At 46.8% G+C, this 21,852-nt stretch overlaps 1 protein-coding gene and 1 long non-coding RNA gene across 5 annotated transcripts in view; both read right to left on the minus strand.

Moving 5' to 3' along the window:
• SNX29 (sorting nexin 29) overlaps positions 1–21,852 on the minus strand; it is a 506,664-nt gene that overhangs the window by 464,679 nt on the left and 20,133 nt on the right. For all 4 annotated transcript variants that reach the window (XM_040459014.1, XM_040459016.1, XM_040459013.1 and 1 more), the window contains exons 3-4: positions 21,467–21,519; positions 1,141–1,265 (exon numbers count right to left, since the gene is read on the minus strand). In XM_040459014.1, the coding sequence (XP_040314948.1) occupies positions 1,141–1,265; positions 21,467–21,519 (178 nt within the window). The remainder of the gene's footprint in view (positions 1–1,140; positions 1,266–21,466; positions 21,520–21,852) is intronic.
• On the minus strand, positions 17,058–21,350 carry LOC121019506 (uncharacterized). Its single transcript, XR_005785628.1, has 2 exons — positions 19,902–21,350; positions 17,058–17,491 (listed from the first exon to the last, which is right to left on the minus strand). It is a non-coding gene; the product is annotated as an uncharacterized LOC121019506 (long non-coding RNA).

Raw genomic sequence — 21,852 nt, forward strand, 5'->3', positions numbered from 1 at the left:
AGGGGGAGAGGGAGGGAGAGAGGGAGGGGGAGAGGGAGGGGGAGAGGCAGAGAACTGTCTTGTCTGGCAGAGAATTCCCACAGACGCCCCGGCCAGACACGGCGAGGGCCAACGGTCAGCTGTGAGCGAGGGGCCCTCTGAGCATTTCGATCAGCAGTGACACGCACGTCGCCACAGTGACAAGATTCAGGAACTAAGAGCAGCACCCACAAGCAGGGTCTGAAAGAACCTACTCTTTAAAATGTCCTGGAGGGGGGCCCCAGGGTGGCTCGGTCGCTTAAGCGTCCGACTTCGGCTCAGGTCATGATCTCACGGTCCGTGAGTTCGAGCCCCACGTCGGGCTCTGTGCTGACAGCTTGGAGCCTGGAGCCTGTTTCAGATTCTATGTCTCCCTCTCTCCCTGCCTCTCCCTGTTCATGCTCTGTCTCTCTCTGTCTCAAAAATAAATAAACGTTAAAAAAAAATTTTTTTTTAATAAAATGTCCTGGAGGAAGGGCAGAGTACGTATCTTATAGGACATGAGATGCTTCTAGGTTCAGATCCAAAGCAAATCGCTTCGAACAGTTTCCTCATCTGCACAATGGAGAAAATAAGGTCCCTGCTACTCACAAGGCTGCCGAATGAGCTAACTGACATAAAAGACTGACGAGGTTCCAGGCTTGTGCAAACTGCTCCTATGTGTCGGTAGCCATTATTAACACTGGCCCCGTCGGTCAGACTCACAGGAGCAGGGCACGTGCGAAATGCTCTGGCAACACGCATACGGACGGTAGCAGAGGCGTAAGCTCAGAGACCTGCTGTCGCTGTTGCTGAAGACAGACTTGACCGCGGAATGGCGTGCTATCCCCATGCAGAAAATTAGAACACGTTGAGTTCCCAGCGATTGCCAGCCACGCTGGTCACATATGCACCTTGGCTGCAGCACCCCGAGCCCCCAGAGATGGCAACCCGCGGCTCCAAGGGGTCCGCAAAGGACAACGCCAATAGGGACCGCGAGTAAGACTTTCTCACTCGTGGATTTCTGCACCACCACGCTCCCCCCACGCCCGTCCCACACGATTAAAAAATAAATGAAAACTTTTTAAAAGGAGGGCAACAGAAAAGACCTCATCCTCTGCGCTGCATCAGGCCAAGCAGTACCTGTTTCTGTTTTGCTGGCGAAGCCTGCTGCCTGTTTGATTGCGGCCGCCGTGAGCGCCAATCCCCGGCTCCTCTTCAGGCCATGCTGCAGGACGGCCTCAAACTGGGCGCACAGACAGGTCACCCTGCGAGAGAACCAGTGATTCATCAGTCCGTCTGTGAAGGGAGACAGACAACCAGGGCAGCCCCAGCACCTCCGGGGACGGGGTGTGCCAGCGGTTGTAAAGCTCAGCGGGAAGGTACACACTGGACAGCTGGATTGGCAGTCAGGTAAGTGACACGGAATTGACTGGGGCCTCTCCACACACCTCTCCCCGTTTTTGTTCATTTCACATAAGTCCAGGAAGCCCCACAAAGTCTGGCCATATTCATCAGACTCCTGAACGCATAGTAACAATTCACAGGAAACAAGGGAAATGGAATTGGTGCCAGCCATCAGAGGAGAAAAGAATAAAATCCAATTTAAAAACAGATCAGTTAGGCTTAGGGAGGGGCTGGCTGCTAACTGTATCCAATTCACAAGTTCCAACTCTAATTCATATCACATGTACTTTAAAGAATTAGATTATCTTTGAAGAGATTGAATGCACCAGCCTGCCAAATTGGAAACATTGTATAATTTCATGGCCTGTTACATACACTAAAAAAATAATATGAATTCTGATTCTTGTTCTTTATTTTGTTGCAAGAATATTGTGAAGTCAGATCCAGAGTTAATGGAAAGAATTTTCAATTAAGTTACAACTACTGTGGATTCAATTAAATTTATTTCTCAATAACCAAGGAAATAGGAGTTTCAAGATCATGTTGGCAAAGAGAGGAGGTCACAGCTACTATGTCCTATTCTTAACAACCATCCCAGGGCTCTCGGGCCCCAAGGCCCATCGGGTCTGTGGACTTCAGAGACCCTTCCATTCACTCATACAACATACGTTAAGAAATCCTGAATTCCTCTGTGCCAGGCTCTATTAATCTAGGTTCTGAGGATACAAAGACATACCAAGGTCTCTGCCTCACCACATCTGCGTGGTTCTAACAGAGGGAGATACACAAACTGAGCAGACCATTTCAGTTATGAGAACTTTGAAGAAAATAAAACAAGACGAGGTGATAGGTGGAGACACGTCAGGAACAGGCTTAGATTCGGTGGCCCAAATGGAGGTAACCTTGGAGTTACGACCTGGATGTGACAAGACATAGCAGGCTGGGCAGGGGGACCCAGTGCAAAGGCCCGGAGGCCATCACCATCTGGCTCAACCTTGCCTAACTTCAGGCATTTCCTGATCCACTCACCTCCACACCTGTAGCAATAATACTCCAAGAGTTTATTGCTCTGTCGGTGGTAAAATATTTTCATAGCCATTATTTAATTAACTCTTTCCACCAACATTATGATACAGGTGGTATTACGTCCATTTTACACCTTAAAAAAAACAGGCTAAAGACATTTCAGAGACAGTAACATGAGTACATAATAAGCAGCAATATAAGACAGTACATAATTAACAACATCTGTACTCCAGTCCTGCCCAAGCCTGAACTGATCCAAGGTAGTTTCCAATACACCCCATACCAAGACAAACATGCTTATTCTAAGACAAATGTCCTCTCTCTCCCATACCCCACTTTTACTCGAGTCCTCTGCCTGCACCAGAAAACCCTAACAGAGCATCAAATACCCAGCATTCATACATTCACACTCCAGCCTGTGCTCATGACAGACATCACTAATCCATCCCAGCATTCCAGGTGACCACTGCCAATGATCAAAGCTGGCCCTCCACAGGAAAGAAACCTATGTGGCATCCCAAACCAAACAAGTGTCCTCAAATATGCTGGTTTCCAGCTCCTACCTTGGCTCTCCTGCAACTGGCTCAATGTCTGGTACACAGGACGTGCTCCCTAAATCCTTTCTCAGCGGGCAGGAAAATGAGTAAATAATCTTGAACCGTGAATCCCAGATTACTCCCCCACACTGGAACAACCCTCTTTGCTGGGCAGATGTCACCCTTAAAGATGAGCTGTGCCTATGCCAGTCTCTCTACAAGTTTACCCAGGCACACATTTAAGGGCTTCCTGAAAGCTGGGACACCTAGCAAAACTATCTAAATTCCACAGCAACCAAAAGACGTATGGCAAAATGGAGCCCAGCCAAAGCCCTATCCCGGGAGGAATACACCAGAATTATTATTCTCCATAATAAACCACAGCCTGTACCTTTAAACAAATTATCGGCAAATACGGTAATGAAATCAACAATCCCTGTTAGTTTGCTTGGTTCTAGTGCACAAGTCAGTAACTGCCCCGCCAACTCTAGATAATATCTGGCCCCTAAAGAGAATGGAATGCAGGTGAACAGCACAAACTCAGTCCCCAAGGCTCAGGTTACATCATCAGTATTACCTTCCAGATGCAGACATGTCACAATCAACCTAATACAGCAGAAAACCCACAGGGGGTACTAATCCTATAATTAATTCATTGCGATGACTGCCTTGCCAAAGGCCATTCTGTTTATCACCCTCCCCATGTCCCCTTTTCACTTCCCATTTTACCTGACCTTGTACCTACTGGTCATTCAAGACTTGGCTCGAGGGTCCCCTCCACCAGGAAGCCTTCCTGAGTGCTTCCTCATTCTGAGCTTCTTTCTAGTACGGCACTTGACCAACCTCTCTGTTAATGAGCTGCTTCCTAGAGCTGTCTCCTCTCGCTAACTTGAGCTCCCAGACACCAGGGATCATGCCTCATGCATCTTCAGTGTCCCAGTGTGTAGCACAATGCCTGTCCCAGTATGTAGCACAAGTGTGGTAACCGTGGCCAAAATGGTGCCTCCCCTGGGGGACTCAGAATACAGACTTGCACATTCAGGCGAGAGACGCGTCTCAGGAGATGTTGTACAATTCGTATTCCGGGCCCAGGTCGGTTCAATCAGGCAGAACACACTTGTCCAACCACACGCCATCTCTACCTCGTTAACGCATGGCGGACACACTACAGGCGCTGATTTATGACCTCACACCCTAAGGCTTCCATTTCTTCTCATCTTTACTCATTTCCATGATAATTCCTGCAAAGCAAAGGGGCACCTGCTTGAGCGGGGCTCTTCATTTTCTCAGCTTGGTCTCTCCTATTTCCCAGAATGCTCTCTGCTAAATGCTTTCTGGCATCACTGTGGTGGGCTGGCTGCCTCCATGGCATTTCATCACATCCAACTTCTAATGTAAGTCAGTGAATTGGGCATGTTTTTAATTAAGTGGGGGACTTAACAGCAAATGTTTTCATATTTTAAAAAAATTTTTAATGTTTATTTTTGAGAGGAAGAGCACAAGTAGGGGCAGGGGGTGCAGAGAGAGAGAGGGAGACACAGAATCCGAAGCAGGTTCCAGGCTCTGAGCTGTCAGCACAGAACCCAACGTGGGGACTGAACTCACAAACTGTGATATCAAGACCTAAGCCAAAGTCAGACACTTAACTGGCTGAGCCACCCAGGCACCCCTGTTTTCATTTTTTTTATTGATTTTTTTTAAATTTACATCCAAATTAGCACATAGTGCAACAATGGTTTCAGGAGTAGATTCCTTAATGTCCCTTACCCATTTAGCCCATCCCCACCCCCAACAACCCCTGCAGTAACCCTCTGTTCTCCATATTTAAGAGTCTCCCTGTTTTCATATTTTTAAAATCACCAATCAAGAGGCACCTGAGTGACTCATTTGGTTGAGCATCCGACTTTTTTTTTTTTTTAACATTTATTTATTATTGAGAGACAGAGAGACACAGAGGGTGAGTAGGGGAGGGGCAGAGAGAGGAAGACACAGACTCTAAAACAGGCTCCAGGCTCTGAACTGTCAGCACAGAGGCTGACACGGGGCTTGAACCCACAAAACGGTGAGATCATGCCCTGAGCCAAAGTCAGTCGCCCAACCAACTGAGCCACCCGAGTGCCCCAGCATCCAACTCTTGATTTCGGCTCAGGTCATGATCCCAGAGTCATGGAACTGAGCCCCACATCAGGCTACACACTAAGCATGGAACCCGCTTGGGATTCTCTCTCTCTCCATCTCTCTCCCTCTCTCTGCCTCTCTCCCCCACTCCCGCTCTCTCTTTAAGATAAAAAAAAAAATTTTTAATTTAGGGGCACCTGGGTGGCTCAGTCAGTTAAGCATCCAACTTCGGCTCAGGTCATGATCTCATGGTTCGTGAGTTCAATCCCCACACTGGACTCTGTGCTGATGCTCAGGGCCCAGAGCCTGCTTCGGACTCTGTGTCTCCCTCTTTCTCTGCCCCTCCCCTGCTGATGCTCTATCTCTCTCTCTCAAAAATAAATAAAACATTAAAAGAAATTTAAATAAAAAGCACCAGTCAAAAAAAAAAATCACTTCAAGTGTTTACGCATACAACTGTTTACCAGATGAAGAGATACATCGACTGTGGTGTATCGATGCAGAACACTGCTCAGCACCCCCTACAAAGGGGTGAAAAACTGACACTACCACGAAGATGAGCCTTGGAAACACTATGCTAAGGGAAAGAAGTCAGACCCAAAAGGCTACACAGCGCAGGATTCCATGAAACGCTGAGAAAAGGTAAATACATACAAACCAAAAGTCAATCCGTGGTCGCCTAACGCTGGAATCAGGGGTTAACTATAAATTGGCACAGGAGGAAACTGTGGCACGATGAAAATGTCCTAAAACTATATTGTGGTTAATGGTTGCACAACTGTATAAAAGTACTGAAAAAAAAAAATCAGAGCATTGCACCCTTACAAGAGGTAGATTTGTATGGTATGTGTATTAGACTCAAAAAAAGCTATTTAAAAAGAAAAAAAAAATGGTCCTCAAGGTGCTCAGTAAAGCTTGATAAAGGAGTTCATGTATGGAAAATCAAATAGCCTGCTCCGGCTGAATGTGAAAGTTATCTACCACCAGCACAGGGGGACACGGCATGAGCTTAACTAGTTTACTGCTGAAATTCTGCAAGCTGCAACCTGTATTTCAAGACTCCTTAACCTGCCACATCAATCTACAGTAAGATTCTTAAGAATCCTCTACTTTTTTATGGCAAACGTTAGAACAACAGACAGGATCAACAATAAAAGTAACCTTATGAAGGAGGGCACATTTCAAAGAGCTCCTTTCACGTGTTCGAGGAACCTTTTGGAGAAAACCAGGTACAGTTATGAAAATGGACTGGATTATCCTCATGTGGAAAGCTCCAATGTCACCTGGAGTGGAGTCAACTGTACCCCTAAAAATCAGGCAATTAACAGCATCAGCCCTGTGCCATATTTAAGGCAGCACGATCACACCAGCCTTGCTAAGGCAAGGCCGTGACATGACAACCATTTGCAGCGTCTATGCTCTGTATTTGTGCCTTATGAACTAACTTTTCCAAAGGGCACATCCTGTAGCCTGTGAATTTCACTGGCAAAGACCAGTCCCCCACTGCAATCTACAAGTCCGATAAAGATTTACAAATGAAAATATTCAAAACACATTATCTGCACCTGTGGAAAGTTAAAAAACACCTAAAGAGCTGACACTGGGAACTAGTTGAATGAACAGTAACAGAGCATATTGTCAAATGCTATTTAGCCCTTAAAACTCATACCAAGAGCTTCTAGTGAACACCCACAGGTTTAAAATATAAAATGAAAAGTAAGCGGGATATAAAACTACATACTGGGGCGCCTGGGTGGCTCAGTCGGTTAGGCGTCCGACTTCAGCTCGGGTCACGATCTCGCGGTCCGCGGGTTCGAGCCCCACATCAGGCTCTGGGCTGATGGCTCAGAGCCTGGAGCCTGCTTCCGATTCTGCGTCTCCCTCTCTCTCTGCCCCTCCCCCGTTCATGCTGTGTCTCTCTCTGTCTCAAAAATAAATATAAAAAAAAGTTTAAAAAAAAATTTTTTTTAAACTACATACTAAGTATGCTCTCAAGCATGCTAAAAAAAAAATCCTAAAGGGAATTAGGTGAAAAAAATTAAGAGCCACTTCGTAAAAGAATTACTGCTGATGTCTTTCTTGCCTTTATGCTTTCCTGAACTTAGCTCCTTTCCAAAATAAGCATTAAAGAAATATTCTTATCTCAAAAACCAGAAATATTGCTACCTTGAGCTACAACAAATGAAGAAATAGGATTTAAAAGTTATGATGAGGAAAAAGTGTACAACTATTTTAAATGCTTATAGAGAACTTGAAATACATTTCTTTTTAAGTTTAGATAATAATGTTAAGCAAAAAAAAGAAGATCTACAAAAAGATTTTAAAAAGTGTTTCTAACCCACAAATAAAAAATACTACAGGGGCACCTGGGTGGCTCAGTCACTTAAGGATCCGAGTTTGGCTCAGGTCATGATCTCACGGTTCTTGAGTTCCAGCCCCACTTCAGGATTCATCATTCTCTGCCCTCCTGAGATTCTCTCTCTCTCTCCCTCTCTGCCCCTTGCTCACTCGTTCTCTCTCTCTCTCTCTCTCTCTCTCTCTCTCTCTCTCTCTCTCAAAAGAAGAAAAAGAGGGGCACCTGGGTGGCTCAGTTGGTTAAGTATCTGACTTTGGCTCAGGTCATGATCTTGTGGTTCACAAGCTCAAGCTCTGCTCAAGCTGAGCTGACAGCTCAGAGCCTGGAGCCTGCTTCAGATTCTGTGTCTCCCTCTCTCTCTGCCCCTTTCTGGCTCACGCTCTGTCTCTCTCTGTCCCTCAAAAGTACATAAATGTTAAAAAAAAAAAATTTTTTTTTGTAAAAAAAGAAGAAAAAGAAAAGATGCTCAAGGGGAACCTGGGTGGCTCAGCTGGTGAAGCACCTGACTCTTGATTTCAGCTCAAGGTATTGATTTCAGCTCAAGATATTCTCATGGTATAGGAGTTTGAGTCCTGCATCAGGCTCCACACTGACAGTGTGCAGCCTGCTTGGGATTCTCTCTCCCTCTCTCTCTGCCCCTTCCCTGCTCGCTCACTCTCTCTCTTTCAAAAATAAATAAATAAACTTTAAAAAAAATAAAAACTAGTAGAATTAAAAAACTAAAAATAATTAGAACGATTATTGGAACCGTAACTTGGATAAGGGTTCGGCCAAGAGAGAAAATGCAGAAGCAGAACGTTACATATGATTCAATTTTCGTAAAACAATAGCAATAAAACCCGTGTTTTATTTGTAAAAATTCTGAGAACATGGAGAAAACCGCAGAACAAACAAATCTCGGTCATGAACACAAGGTACCCAGAGGGAGGGAAGGGAGTAAAAAAGAGAGCAAAAAAAAAAAAGTTGACACAGAACCAGAAAAAAAAATGCAAGCCTGGTAAGGGCGAAAACTCACAAGGTGATAGTTTTCAAGCCAGTGTTAAGTGTGAGCGTTTGAGGGTGTAAAAAGAAATTAAAAAAATCAAATGTATGTTCTACCAGAAGAGCAAGAAATCAAAACAATGAGCAATTCTTAAATGGGTTAAATCGTAATTTCTGACCATTTTCACAAGTTACTAACACCAACACAGGATCTGTCTTCTCTGGGGTGGACAGACCTCCAGCTCTCTCCAGAAGCAAACACTGTCCCGGCTTCTCCCGGCAGAAGAGACGTTTCAAAATCAGGAACAGGGGCTGGCGGCTGGGAAGGAAATCAGCTGAAGGGGCTGGTGACATTAAAAGGGAAAAAGACACAGAAGGGACATTAAGCCAGTGGCCCATGGGTCTCCAAGCCTGGTGGGAACCCACAGTCTGGGAGAAAGAAAACTTCACGCCAAAGCCTGCTTTCAAACAAAAGGGTACATGGGGCGCCTGGGTGGCGCAGTCGGTTGAGCATCCGACTTCAGCCAGGTCACGATCTCGCGGTCCGGGAGTTCGAGCCCCGCGTCAGGCTCTGGGCTGATGGCTCGGAGCCTGGAGCCTGTTTCCGATTCTGTGTCTCCCTCTCTCTCTGCCCCTCCCCCGTTCATGCTCTGTCTCTCTCTGTCCCAAAAATAAATAAACGTTGAAAAAAAAATTAAAAAAAAAAAAAAAACAAACAAACAAAAGGGTACAACTGAAAACCAGTCTGTTCTGATTTCTGGCCGCACCTTAGAGCCAGAGAACGGATGTCTCATCCTCCGTGTCCAGTCAGCACCTCAGGCTTATCAAGGCTCAGTCACAAAGCTTCTCGATCTTTCCGTCTCTCCTCCCAAGAGCACTCCCTCCACCCAGCCCCCCTGCCCCCTGCTCCCCGGGCCCCATCGCACCCCACCCATCCCCCCCACCTCCTCGGGAAATGCAGATCTGACTATATTGTCCTTTATTTCTCTCTCGCCCACGCCACACTTTGCCATGGCATACAGAACATGACACAATTTCAGAAGGGACACAGATGGACATTTCTATGTTAATCACTTCAATGCATCAAGAAAATCTATAACCAGCCGTCCGTCCTTGATATCACTGATGCTGTTACTTAGGACAAGTCCAGAGTCATAAGACAGGGCCTTCAAATTCCACCACAAGCCAACACCTGGCTCAGACGGTATAGAGAAATGGCAAAAACTGTGAAAATGGTATGCAAATAGCCACAGCCTAGGAAATGACACCCTAACTGGGGTGCCTGGGGGGCTCAGTCAGTTAAGCATCCAACTCTTGATTTCAGCTCAGGTCGTGATCTCACAGTTCATGAATTCAAGCCCCATACTGGGCTCTCCGCTGACAGCGTGGAACCTGCTTGGGACTCTCTCTACTTCTCTCTGGCCCTCCCCTGCTCTCTCTCTCTCAAAATGAATTAAAAAAAAAAAAGAGGGGCACCAGGGTGGCTCAGTCAGTTGAGCATGTGACTTCAGCTCAGGTCATGATCTGGTGGTTCATGAGTTCGAGCCCCACGTCAGGCTCACTGCTGTCAGCCTGTCGGCACACAGCCTGCTTTGGATCCTCTGCCCCCCTTCTTTCTGCCCCTACCCTACTTATGCTCTCCCTCTCAATAAATAAATAAAACATTAAAAAAACAACAACTTAGGGGCACCTGGGTGGCTCATCAGTTAAGCAATGGACTCTTGGTTTCACGTCAGGTCATGATCTCACTGTACAGGAGTTCGAGCCCCGGGTCAGGCTCCGCACTAACAATGCTTGGGATTCTTCTCCCCCCCCCCTCTTTCTGCCTCTCCCCAGGTCCTGCTCAATCGCTCGTTCTCTCTCTCTCTCTCTCTCAAAATAAATAAATAAGCTTAAAATAAAATAAAATTTAAAAAAAAATAAAGAAAAAGAAAAACAATGATACCCTAATGGATAAAGTTCAAACACCTAGTGACTTTCCAGATCACCTCCCAACACCTACAACACATCATCCACAATCCCCCCTTTTGCTCATGCCTGCCTCCACCTTCGCACTTGCTACTCCTGCTGCTGGAATTCCCATTCTATCCATGTGACCACTAAAGACCCAGTACTCACCTCTCACATCTATACAATGTAATTGTTACTACAGGCCTCCTTGACTGTCCGCAATTTACATGCCCGTCTCCTGGACTCAATCGGAGAAACATCTCGTCCAGTTTACATCCCTAATGCCAACACAGTAGTCTACCAATAGGTAACTGTTGCATAGAGGAATTAATGAGCGGTCATTCTAGCCTTTCTGTTTCCAAATTGGCCCAAACACTGGTATGTCAAGTCATACGGAGATAATGTATTGAGTTTTAGTAAGTTCTTACTGGCTGTGCCAAGCAAACATTGTTATATACAAGGAAGCGGGGACCATGATTATCATCTGATGTTCCGGATGATACAACAGAGGCCTAGAGAAGATAATCAAGTCCAAAATTACACAGCTGGTAATTGGTGATTTGTGGCTGGGTGGGCCTCTCACGTCAGAGCTTAGACTTCAGGCTCATGGCCTCTCTCTGCTATCAGGACAGTGATGATGATGGTGATGGTGATGACAGTGCTTACATATTGTTGTGCTGTAATAATAGTGCTGGGCCAAGCACTATTGTCAGTGGCTATAAACAATACAAATATTTATTGATATTCAGACATGGAAATGTGCTCAGACTTGCTAAATGCCCTAGAGTTCCCCTATAGCTAAAAATAATCTTTTTCCAAAAAGAAATCAATTCATTTGATCACTACAGTAAAATAAAAGAATACACAACATGAAAAAATATATATATACAGGGGCGCCTGGGAGGCTCAGTCGGTTAAGCATCCGACTCCGGCTCAGGTCATGATCTTGCGGTTCGTGGGTTTGAGCTCTGTGTTGGGCCCTGTGCTGACAGCTCAGAGCCTGGAGCCTGCTTCGGATTCTGTGTCTCCCTATCTCTCTGCCTGTCCCCTTCTTGGGCATGCTCTCGCTCTCTCTCAAATAAATAAATGTTAAAAAAAACATTATTTACACACACACACACACACACACACACACACACACACACACACATAATGTGGAACCACCTACTACAGATCCTCAAAGTGGAAATGAAGTACTCAAGATAGGAGGATAGAAAATCCAATTAATGAACCCCAAGATTTTTTGCAGGATGAGAAGAATTAAAACATCCAGACAACACCTCAAACTAATAGCTTGGGAAGAAACCCATGACAAACTGAAGACAAAAATCACATGATGAACAAGACCTTTAAAAGAAGAAAAGGAATGCCTGACAAAGCCATTTGGTTTCATAAGTGTCCAGAGGAATCCATAACGATAGTTTTCAACTGTGCTGAGAATAACATTAAGAAACAGCAAAGGTCAGCTGGTTTTGTTTTGTAGCTTCCTGAAAAGTTCATGAATGTTTCTAACTCTTCACAGGTAAAGAAAAATCACCAAAACAAATCACTCTTCCCTGGCAAGCTTTCAAAGGAGAAGAAATGCTCCTTTCTCCGACTTCTTCTGACAACATACCCCGAAAGGATCACAAAAATGTACATTTCCTAAATGTTCTGAGACAAATACTCAAAGCCAACCCATTGCCACCCATCACGGCAAAGAGACCCAGTTGCGCAGAGAATATTTACCAAGTGCCCGGACACTTTACATAAAATTACAACGACAGTAACAATAGCTAACAATTTCTGGAAACATACTAGCTGTTCGGCTTCACATGAACTGACTCAGAGCTCCACTGAGTCGATAAAGTTACTGCTGTTCCCATTTACAGGTGAGGACGTTGAGGCACAAGAAAGTCAAAACTTGCCCACAGTCCAACATGACTGGGGACTGGCGACACGAGGATTCAAACTGAGCTCCAATTCCCACACTCATCCTGCCAGCCCCAAGTTTGGATCGCTGCCGATGATTCCAATGGACACCTTCCAGACGGTGTTCTGTAATTCCACGGAGGAAGGAGACGCTTCTGAGGAACAGTAACGTATCTGGCCCTTGAGGTGACTTCCAGTGCCTGCTGAGTCCTTGGGCCATTATTTCCAGAAGGCAAACTGTTCAAAACACACATTACAGCCTCTCCCAAGGCCAGCGTGACTGACAGTACGTGGAATAATTTTCATGAAGCACAAGAATGGGTCTTTGTTCTGAGGGCCAAACAGAGCAGGACCGCAACTCCAACGGGAAGGGGTGAGGAGAAACGCTGCGCTCGGGAGCCTGCTGACTGCCCTACTCTCTCCTGGGGGGCTTTCGGAGGACAAAATCACGCAGGGAGCCTCGCCTGCCATTTCCTTTCATGTCCGTGGTGTCTGATGCTTCACATGAGGCCCGTGGCATCTTGCTGTGTCATCTCCAAAAGATCAAACACATCTGCCTCCCACACGCTCACACTTTGCGATTTCGGCTGTAACAGAATAACATTGTGTACAAAAGGCACAGGGGCAGCGCTCTTTCCCAGACTTGAGCCATTCACAAACAGATGGGCAACTTTTGTTACATCCGAGCATGGGTAGCCTGGTTTACTTGTCCTGGGTTTGACTCCTGTTTTCCACGGGAGAGACGCCTGTTTGAAAAGGGAAAACTATTGCTGTCGCAGCACTGGGCCCCACAGAGCAAGCCCCTGTGCTGCTCTGCTGGAGAAAGGCTAAGCCCGAAGCCCCTGTTTAGACAGGAGGAGGGGGCTGTGCTGGACACACTTTGAACCGTAGGCTACTGTTGCCTTCGCAGGTCAAAAGGACCAAGTATCAGTAATTTCATTTCATTCAACCTCACATTAATACCAAACCAGGTCTCTCCCCCAGTATCGCTGAGACTGGAAAACAAAAGTCGAAACACTGAGCCACTAGGCAGCTGAGGGGAATTGAATGCCCTGACATTTAACACTTAACATTAAGTACTTTTTGGGGAAACGGTGGGTTAGGAAAACCACGAGGGGCTACAGTGTCAGAGAACAGGACCACAGTAGGAAAACAAAGTCTGTCTCCAATCCTGTTCACTACCTACAAACCACGTGACCCACCTAACCAAAGTGCATGCTCCAGCACCAATGGGTACTAGATACAAAGTCAATGCTACAAAAATGACCAGCCTCCAAGGTTTTATAGCTGTAAGAGCAGGGAAATTACCCTGCTCCTGCTTGCCTACCCCTCAGGGTCATTGCAAGGATCAAAGGACACCGATCACATAGACATGAACATTTTTATTTTTTTGTTTATTTGTTAATGTTTATTTAATTTTTTGAGAGAGAGAGAGAGAGAGAGAGACCGAGCACAAGGAGGGGAGGGGCAGAGAGAGGGAGACACAGAATCCACAGCAGGCTCCAGGCTCTGAGCTGTCAGCACAGAGCCGGATACGGGGCTCCAACTTGTGAACTGCGAGATCATGACCCGAGCCCAAGTTTGCTGCTTAACCGACTGAGCCACACAGGTGCCCCTAGACACGAACATTTTTAAACCGCATGGTATTGTCACAAGAAAGCCTATCACTACAATACAGCAGCAACAGGGGACAACTGGTGGGCATTATGGCCACCCTGTGTTCATTCATAACAGCCACCTTCATAACAGCACCCAGGTTTCACTTGAAAGTTTACTTCTGCCTCACTGGATCCTGTCTTGGGATGGTGACCCGAGGAAACACCTCGCACTACACAAGCCAGTGGGCTCCCAGGAAGCTCCTTCAGCCAAATCCTTCTGCTGGTGGCGAGCAGGTGGTCATGTGACCTGAGACTGAGACTGGCCAGTCAGGTGTTTCCTCCCTAGACCTTCAATCTTGACCAGAATGAGAGTCACTCTGGCAGTGGCACATTAACTGGACCAGCACTCCTGCTAAGAGACATCTCTGGGCCCCTGTGTCCAGCACAGGAGCCTTCCAAAGTTGTCTTGACTCCTTCCCATCTCCAAACCCGGCCTTCCATCAATTCTGCAAGCCCACAACATCCTTAGCTGGAGATTCCTGTTGCTTGTTGCCCAAGAGTCTTGGCAGATACAGCTGGGTGCCAGCCTTTCAAAAGTTCCTACTGGTGGGGCGCCTGGGTGGCTCGGTCAGTTGGGCATCCGACTTCGGCTCAGGTCACGATCTCACGGTCCGTGAGTTCGAGCCCCGCACCGGGCTCTGTGCTGACAGCTCCGAGCCTGGAGCCTGTTCCAGATTCTGTGTGTGTGTCTCTCTCTCTCTCTCTGACCCTCCCCTGTTCATGCTCTGTCTCTCTCTCTCTCAAAAATAAATAAACGTTAAAAAAAAAAAGTTCCTACTGGTGTTCGTCCAACCAACTGGAATCTGGCTATGACCCTAAGCCAACACTCACAGTCATGCCCAGAACTTTACCTACGACAGTCAATTTTCAATGGCCTTCAAAGGTAACACTTGGCCTTTTAAGAGAAGATCCCTTCCAACTATCCATTATATCTTAGTAGTCACTTGTTCTCAGTTTTCTATAGGAGAATGACACAGAAGAGACACGTCTCAGGACGTGGGGTCTGAGAACTGTACCCAGAGTTATGTGGAAAGAAATCTTCCACCTTCGGGAACATCGAAAAGTCTCGCTAATACACATTTGCCCTTCCCTTCCATCTGCAGACTGGTGCCTGCATCAGTAGACAGCACGGCAGGAGTCCCAGCTGAGTGAGGACCGTCCCCACCAGACTTCACTCCGTATGGAGTGAAATTAACACTCTGACATGTCTGGCACTTTTACACACGGTATCTGACTTAATCCTCCCAAATGGCAGGGCAGCTGCCATTTTCAGGAGTGTTAAAAGGTGATTCTGACCACCTTTTCAGATGCGTGCATTTTCCCCACACCACCAAGCGATTCTCGGACACCAGCTGGGTGTCCTACACCTCAACTCAATTCTGACATTTTCCACCTGGAGACAACATTAGAGACCCCACAGGTGAAGGTCTGTTCTGCAAAGAAGCTGTTGGTGTGGCCTGTGGTGCATTTCTGCCCAGAGCCGCGCACACACAGTCACGGGGGGCTTACTGGTCGGCTTGTGCTCCGTATCCGGGCTCAGGATCAGAACTGGCCCTTCTGTCCCCGACGCCAAGAGGAATTAATTCGCCTCACCTCCTGGAAGGGATCAGGGAGGGATCAGGGAGGGATCAGGGAGGGCAGAGATATATGCACACACCCGGGCTCCAGAGATTGTGAGATACAATAAGAGAAACAGAGGAAAAAAAGGCTTGCTCAGGACCGCACTCAGGCAGACTTAATAAATCACATATGGGTAAGTGTGTATGTTGCCCCGGTGGGAAGACTTAGTCGGAAGTCCCACCTGAGGGGAGGGCGCTCTGCTCAGGATGCTCCATTGGGACTCCAACGGGGCTGCTCGCCGCTGGGCTCCCCCAGCCAGAAGGCTGGATGTTGTGAGTACCCGATTTGATGAATTTAGCCTTCTCTGTTCTTCTCTGTATTTTTCTCCCTCTTTATGTTTACTGGAATTGTTGAATTGCTTATATTCCCTTTCCCTCATAATTAATAGAGATTTCCTCCACGAAACCAAAAGTGTGGCTATCGTGAATTCGTACTATTCAGAACAAGGTCTCAGTTCTATGAGACGCCACACATCCCCCGGCCCCCCCAACCCCGGTCACAAGCCCAGGCTGTCACCTGTACTTCTGCCTGACCGGCTGTGTATCTCAAACATTCCCACGACCTCCTCCGTGGGTTAGATGAATTTGCCACAGCGACTCACAGAACTCAGAGAAACATTTTACTTACTAGATAACCAGCTTATTATAAGAGGATGATGTGAACTCAGGAACAGCCGGGGGGAGGGCTGCGTGGGGCCAGGTAAAGGAAGAGAACACGCAACTTCCGTGCCCTCCTCAGGAGCACCTCTCTCCCTGCACCCCTGTGTGCTCATCAACACAGGAGCTCTCGGGACCCCATCCTTTTGGGTTTATATGAAGATTTCATGACATAGGCACAACTGATTAAATCACCAGGAGCTGGCAACTGAACTCCACCTCCAGCTCCTCACCTCTCCCGGGGGGGGGGGGGGGCGCGGGGCGCTGCTGGGAAAGAAAGTTCCAACCCTCTAATAGCGTGGCTGGTTCTCCTGGCCACCAGCCCCCAACCTTTGGGACTTTCTAAAAGTCACTGTATTCACATAACAGAAGACACCTTCATGGCTCTCATCGCTTTGGAAATTCCAGGGGTTTTACAGCTCAAGGCCAAGAACGGCAAAGAACAAATATGTTTCCTGTTTAAATCAAGATATCACAGTAGACCTAATTCTTGGGCTCTGAGAAGTTAGGCAGGTGGCTCAACCGCAAAGGGGAAGAGCCAGACTCGAAGCCAGGCAGTGAGAGCCAGAGCTCTCTCCCGCCAGCCTGCCCAGGGCACATCCCCAACCTCCTAGACATAGCCCTCAAGTCACGTTCTGTAATCACTGCCTCACTGGGCTATCTTCCCCAGTAGAAAGAAAGTCACCTGAAGGGTAGAAACACTCCTGAAATACTTGAGAAGGCCCCGTGTCCAGCACAGAACCTGACACCAGCTAAGCATTCGGCAACTAACTGCTGAACAAATGAGTGATCCAATAAATATTTATTGAGCACTTACTATGTGCCAGGCACTGTGGACACAGTGTGTGCAAAATAGGTTTATTTCCAGCTTGTCATGCAGTTGAACAGATAAACGTAATCAATCCATCGTACCAACGCGTAATGTGAAACAGAGATTTCTAGACTCTGACAGTATTGAGCAGGGGTCACGAAGGACAACCCCTGGCAGAAAGTGTGCAGATCCATGGTACAGAGCAAGGTAAATAGCTCCAGATAATTGGGACTTCGGGGTCTGGTGGGGCAGGGGAGGAACTGCAGTCGGGGGACCTGAAGACTTCCCCGACAATTATTCAAAGACTTTGAAAACAAACAAAACAAAACAAAACCAGACAAGGCCAGGCCAGAGTAGCTGGAGCAAAGAGCCAGACTGTATCAGGGACGCGAGTCTTTTTCCAAAGAGCGAAGGTTCTCTATGGCAGAGTGAAGTGACGGCAACTGCATTCTTCGTAAGTCTCTCTGTGCAGAGGAAGCAGGACAAAAAGGAAGGGAGTCAGTCGATGGCAGCCATCCTATGGGGGGTGTGGCGACCGGGACAGGGTGACGGTGGGGAGCTGGAAAGCAGTGAATACATGTGAGGTGACCTCTGGTGCTGGGCCATTTGTCAGGGGTGAAGAAGAAAGGGGACTCATCTATCTTTCCAGACCCCATAACAAAATGTTCTTAACTGCAAGGTTAAGCTTTGTCACAATATAAGGACAATGATGTGGCCTTTCCTGTATGAAGGTGGTGCCACCTCTACCCAAACATATTGCAAAGATAAGACCAAGACTCTGAGTCTTGGGGGAAAAACAATTTTCTTAATGTTTATTGTTGAGAGACAGGCGTGAGCAGCAAAGGGGCAGAGAAAGAGGGAGACACAGAATCCAAAGCAGGCTCCAGGCTCCAAGCTGTCAACACAGAGCCCGACGTGGGGCTAGAACTCACGAACTGTGAAATCATGACCTGAGCCACAGTCGGATGCTTAACCAACCGAGCCACTCAGGCGCCCCAAAACAATTTTTTTTTATATATATGAAATTTATTCTCAAATTGGTTTCCATACAACACCCAGTGTTCATCCCAAAAGGTGCCCTCCTCCATACCCATCACCCACCCTCCCCGCCCTCCCACCCCCCATCAACCCTCAGTTTGCTCTCAGTTCTCAACAGTCTCTTATGCTTTGGCTCTCTCCCACTCTAACCTCTTTTTTTTTTTTTCCTTCCCCTCCCCCATGGGTTCCTGTTAAGTTTCTCAGGATCCACATAAGAGTGAAACCATATGGTATCTGTCTTTCTCTGTATGGCTTATTTCACTTAGCATCACACTCTCCAGTTCCATCCACGTTGCTACAAAAGGCTATATTGCATTTTTTCTCATTGCCACGTAGTATTCCATTGTGTATATAAACCGCAATTTCTTTATCCATTCATCAGTTGATGGACATTTAGGCTCTTTCCATAATTTGGCTACTGTTGAGAGTGCTGCTATGAACATTGGGGTACAAGTGCCCCTATGCATCAGTACTCCTGTATCCCTTGGATAAATTCCTAGCAGTGCTATTGCTGGGTCATAGGGTAGGTCTATTTTTAATTTTCTGAGGAACCTCCACACTGCTTTCCAGAGTGGCTGCACCAATTTGCATTCCCACCAACAGTGCAAGAGGGTTCCCGTTTCTCCACATCCTCTCCAGCATCTATAGTCTCCTCCAAAACAATTTTTTTAAACACAGCTTCAAAATAAACAATCACTAATTGTAGCCTAACATGGGAAGCATGGACTTTGGAGACCAAGAAACTAGGGTCCCACTTTCAACTCTAACTGTCTCAGATGTCTAACCTTGGCTGCATTACTCTACTTGACTGAGTCTGTTTTCTCGTCCGTGAAGAAGGAATAACACCACCACTCCAGACACTGTGTAGGAGACTAAGCGTCAACATGCACAAGGAGTGGCCAGAGACGTGAGAAGCAGTAACTATCGGGGCACCTGGATGGCGCAGTTGGTTAAGCATCTGACTCTTGATCTCAGCTCAGGTCACCATCTCACAGTTTGTGAGTTCAAGCCCCCCATCGGGCTCTGTGCTGATGGGGTGGAGCCTGCCAGGGATTCGGTCTCTGCTTCTCTCTGCTCCTCTGCCATGTGTGTGCATGCAGGCACACGCTCTCTCACTCTCTCTCTCTCTCTCTCTCAAAATAAATAAGCAGTAACCATTATTATTAACATAAAGCAGCACCCTCCTTTTAGCCATAAACCACAGCTCTCATTAAAGGAATTAACTTTCTAACTTCTATGAAACGTAATATTTTACCTACTAAAAACTTTAGGAGTATATTCTATTATAGAAGAACACATTCATTTAACATTTAGAGATGGATTGTCTCTCTCAAGAAAAGAACAGGATAATTACGAAAATAAAAAAGTGATGGAGAAGTCCTGAGCGCACACACCCCCACCCATCCACACACATGCATGCACGCGCACTCACACACATACGTGCAGCTGGTCTAGGATGGGAGGGAGAATTGCATCATTAATGAATGAGCCTCCCAGATGATTCTGATGCAGGTGGACCTTGTGTCCTCAAATCAGGACCCCCGTGCTGACCAAGGCCAGGCCCCATAGTAGAGCCTCAAGAACAAGTGTAAAATGCAAATCATAAAAAAAAAAAGAATTATTCTATATTTACACTTATTAAAACTGTATGATACGGGGTGGAAGGACAGACAAAAAGATCAATGAAACAGAAACAGACACTGACAAGCAGGTAAATAAAAATCTCAGTAAGGATACAGCTTTTATACTCTTAAGGATAAAGCTTTTGCTCTGGCACTTTCCATGGCTATTTTATCTTCCAGCAAACACCTACAGATTTACGTCCGTTTTACTTACTGCTTATGAGTACTCCGCTGGGAAGGAGAGAGGTCAGGACCCAGGGCCTGCCTGCTGTCTCCATGTTCACAGTCAAGGCACAAAAGCATTCATAAACCAGTTATTACAATGCAACATGGCAAGTTCTGTAATAACAATAATTTCATCTACTGAAACAAAAGAGAACTGAAACAATAAATCAGTCTAATGATCTGATGCCACAACCACATACTAAGAACCAAATGTGCGACAGGCACAAAATGTCTGTGCAAAAGAGAGAGATACACACTAGAGGAGTCGCCCCTCGGCCCTCAAAGCTCACAAGCCTCGTGGTGCCACAGATTAAACAGCTGACTACGATACGATGCCGTGCACGCGCTCACCCAGTCGCTCACCCTGACGGGTCTTTCCTAAGCACCTTCTACACGCTTCCAGGCACCAGACTTACATCAGTGATCAAGACAGCAAACATCCCTGTCTGCACAAAGCTGACATGACAACACCCAGAGACAGAAACCAACAAAATAAACAAGCCTAACATACAGGCTGTCAGCTGGTGGTAAGTGCCAGGGAGAAAAACCAGGTGAAGGAGAGACAGGATACGGGAGGGATACAGTGTTAAATCTGCACCAGTTTCAAATAGTCCCTGCAGCTCCATGACAATGTGGCGCTATGCGCTTTGCTCCGGCTGGTACAGTGTGTCACAGACATGGGTCTGAAAGGACAGACCAGGAACGGGCTCTGCTGGGCGGGCTGGGGTGAGTGGGCCGGGCCACGGCCAGTCTCCGGAATGACACGAGCACTGAGCAAGCGAGTTCCCTCATTTCCCTTCCTTTGCGGGGAATGTTCCTCCCGCCACCATGAATCACTGAATGACTTCACAAAGCAAATGCCTGTGTGTCTCTTACCTTTGCCAAAACATTCCCATCTCCTCCCAGGCAATGTGAGAAGCTTACACAATTATGTCAGTCCTTCCCGGGTCAGGAAAGTCAATGCCAATTTTGGGGCTTCTTTTTTATATACATATAAAGGAAACAAGCAATCAGTATAAAATATGAAGACCAACAGAAAGTATAAAGATCCCCAATATTCTTAGACCCAGGATTACCTGTGTTCACATTCTGGTATGTTCTTCGCCAGAGTGGTGGTTTAACATAGCTAGCATCACTCTGCATCGACATAACTTTATATCCTGGTCTTTTTGTTTTAACTACATAAAATGTAAATTACTACATGTGCATTTCTCTGCTTCAAGTCAACGCTGTGTGGACGTCAATTTCATGGCTATGTGACATTCTGTTCTACTGATGCTCTGCTTAGATTTCTGACTTGCCATCATTATCAATTACCCTGAAGATAACCTTATGCAGAAAGGTATTTCAAACAATTCCCTCAGAACGGACTACCAGAAGGAGTAGTACAGGAAGCCGCGAATACGCGATACGAGCCGTCACTGCGTAGGTGGTCCACAGCTTACCCAAGCTGAATCACCGCACCTCTCGGCTGCAGAGACAACAGAGAAGCGACTCAGCTCTGGCCGCCTTTTTGGTCTTGACAGTAGATGGTTTTAGAAGCGACACGTTTACCTGCTGTCGGAATCCGAGGCGATCTCCTTTCTCCCTCCAAAGCGGATCTGGCACTGCACGGAAAAAGAAGCCGCTGAGATTAGCGGCTGGGATGGGACACTCGAACGTCACTAACAGCCCACACAGGTCTTCGGGGTCATGGGACACACAGGGCCAGAAACTCCAGGTACCGAGTCGGGGTGTCCCCTTGTCGTGCTCGCTTCGGCAGCACATATACTAAAAAAACGGGGTGTCCCCTTGTCCCAGGTGTCAAGCCGAGACGTGAGGCAGCCTTCCAGCCGCCACCTACTGAAGCCTTTATCTCCCACTTGCACAGAAGGAAGGCGTGTGGGAAAACAGTGCTAAGAGGAAAACTAAAGTACACAGCCTTGTGCAGATTTTCTAGG

This window comes from Herpailurus yagouaroundi, unplaced genomic scaffold (genome assembly GCF_014898765.1).
Source record: "Herpailurus yagouaroundi ecotype Mexico unplaced genomic scaffold, PumYag 222, whole genome shotgun sequence".
In the NCBI taxonomy this organism is placed as follows: domain Eukaryota; kingdom Metazoa; phylum Chordata; class Mammalia; order Carnivora; family Felidae; genus Herpailurus; species Herpailurus yagouaroundi.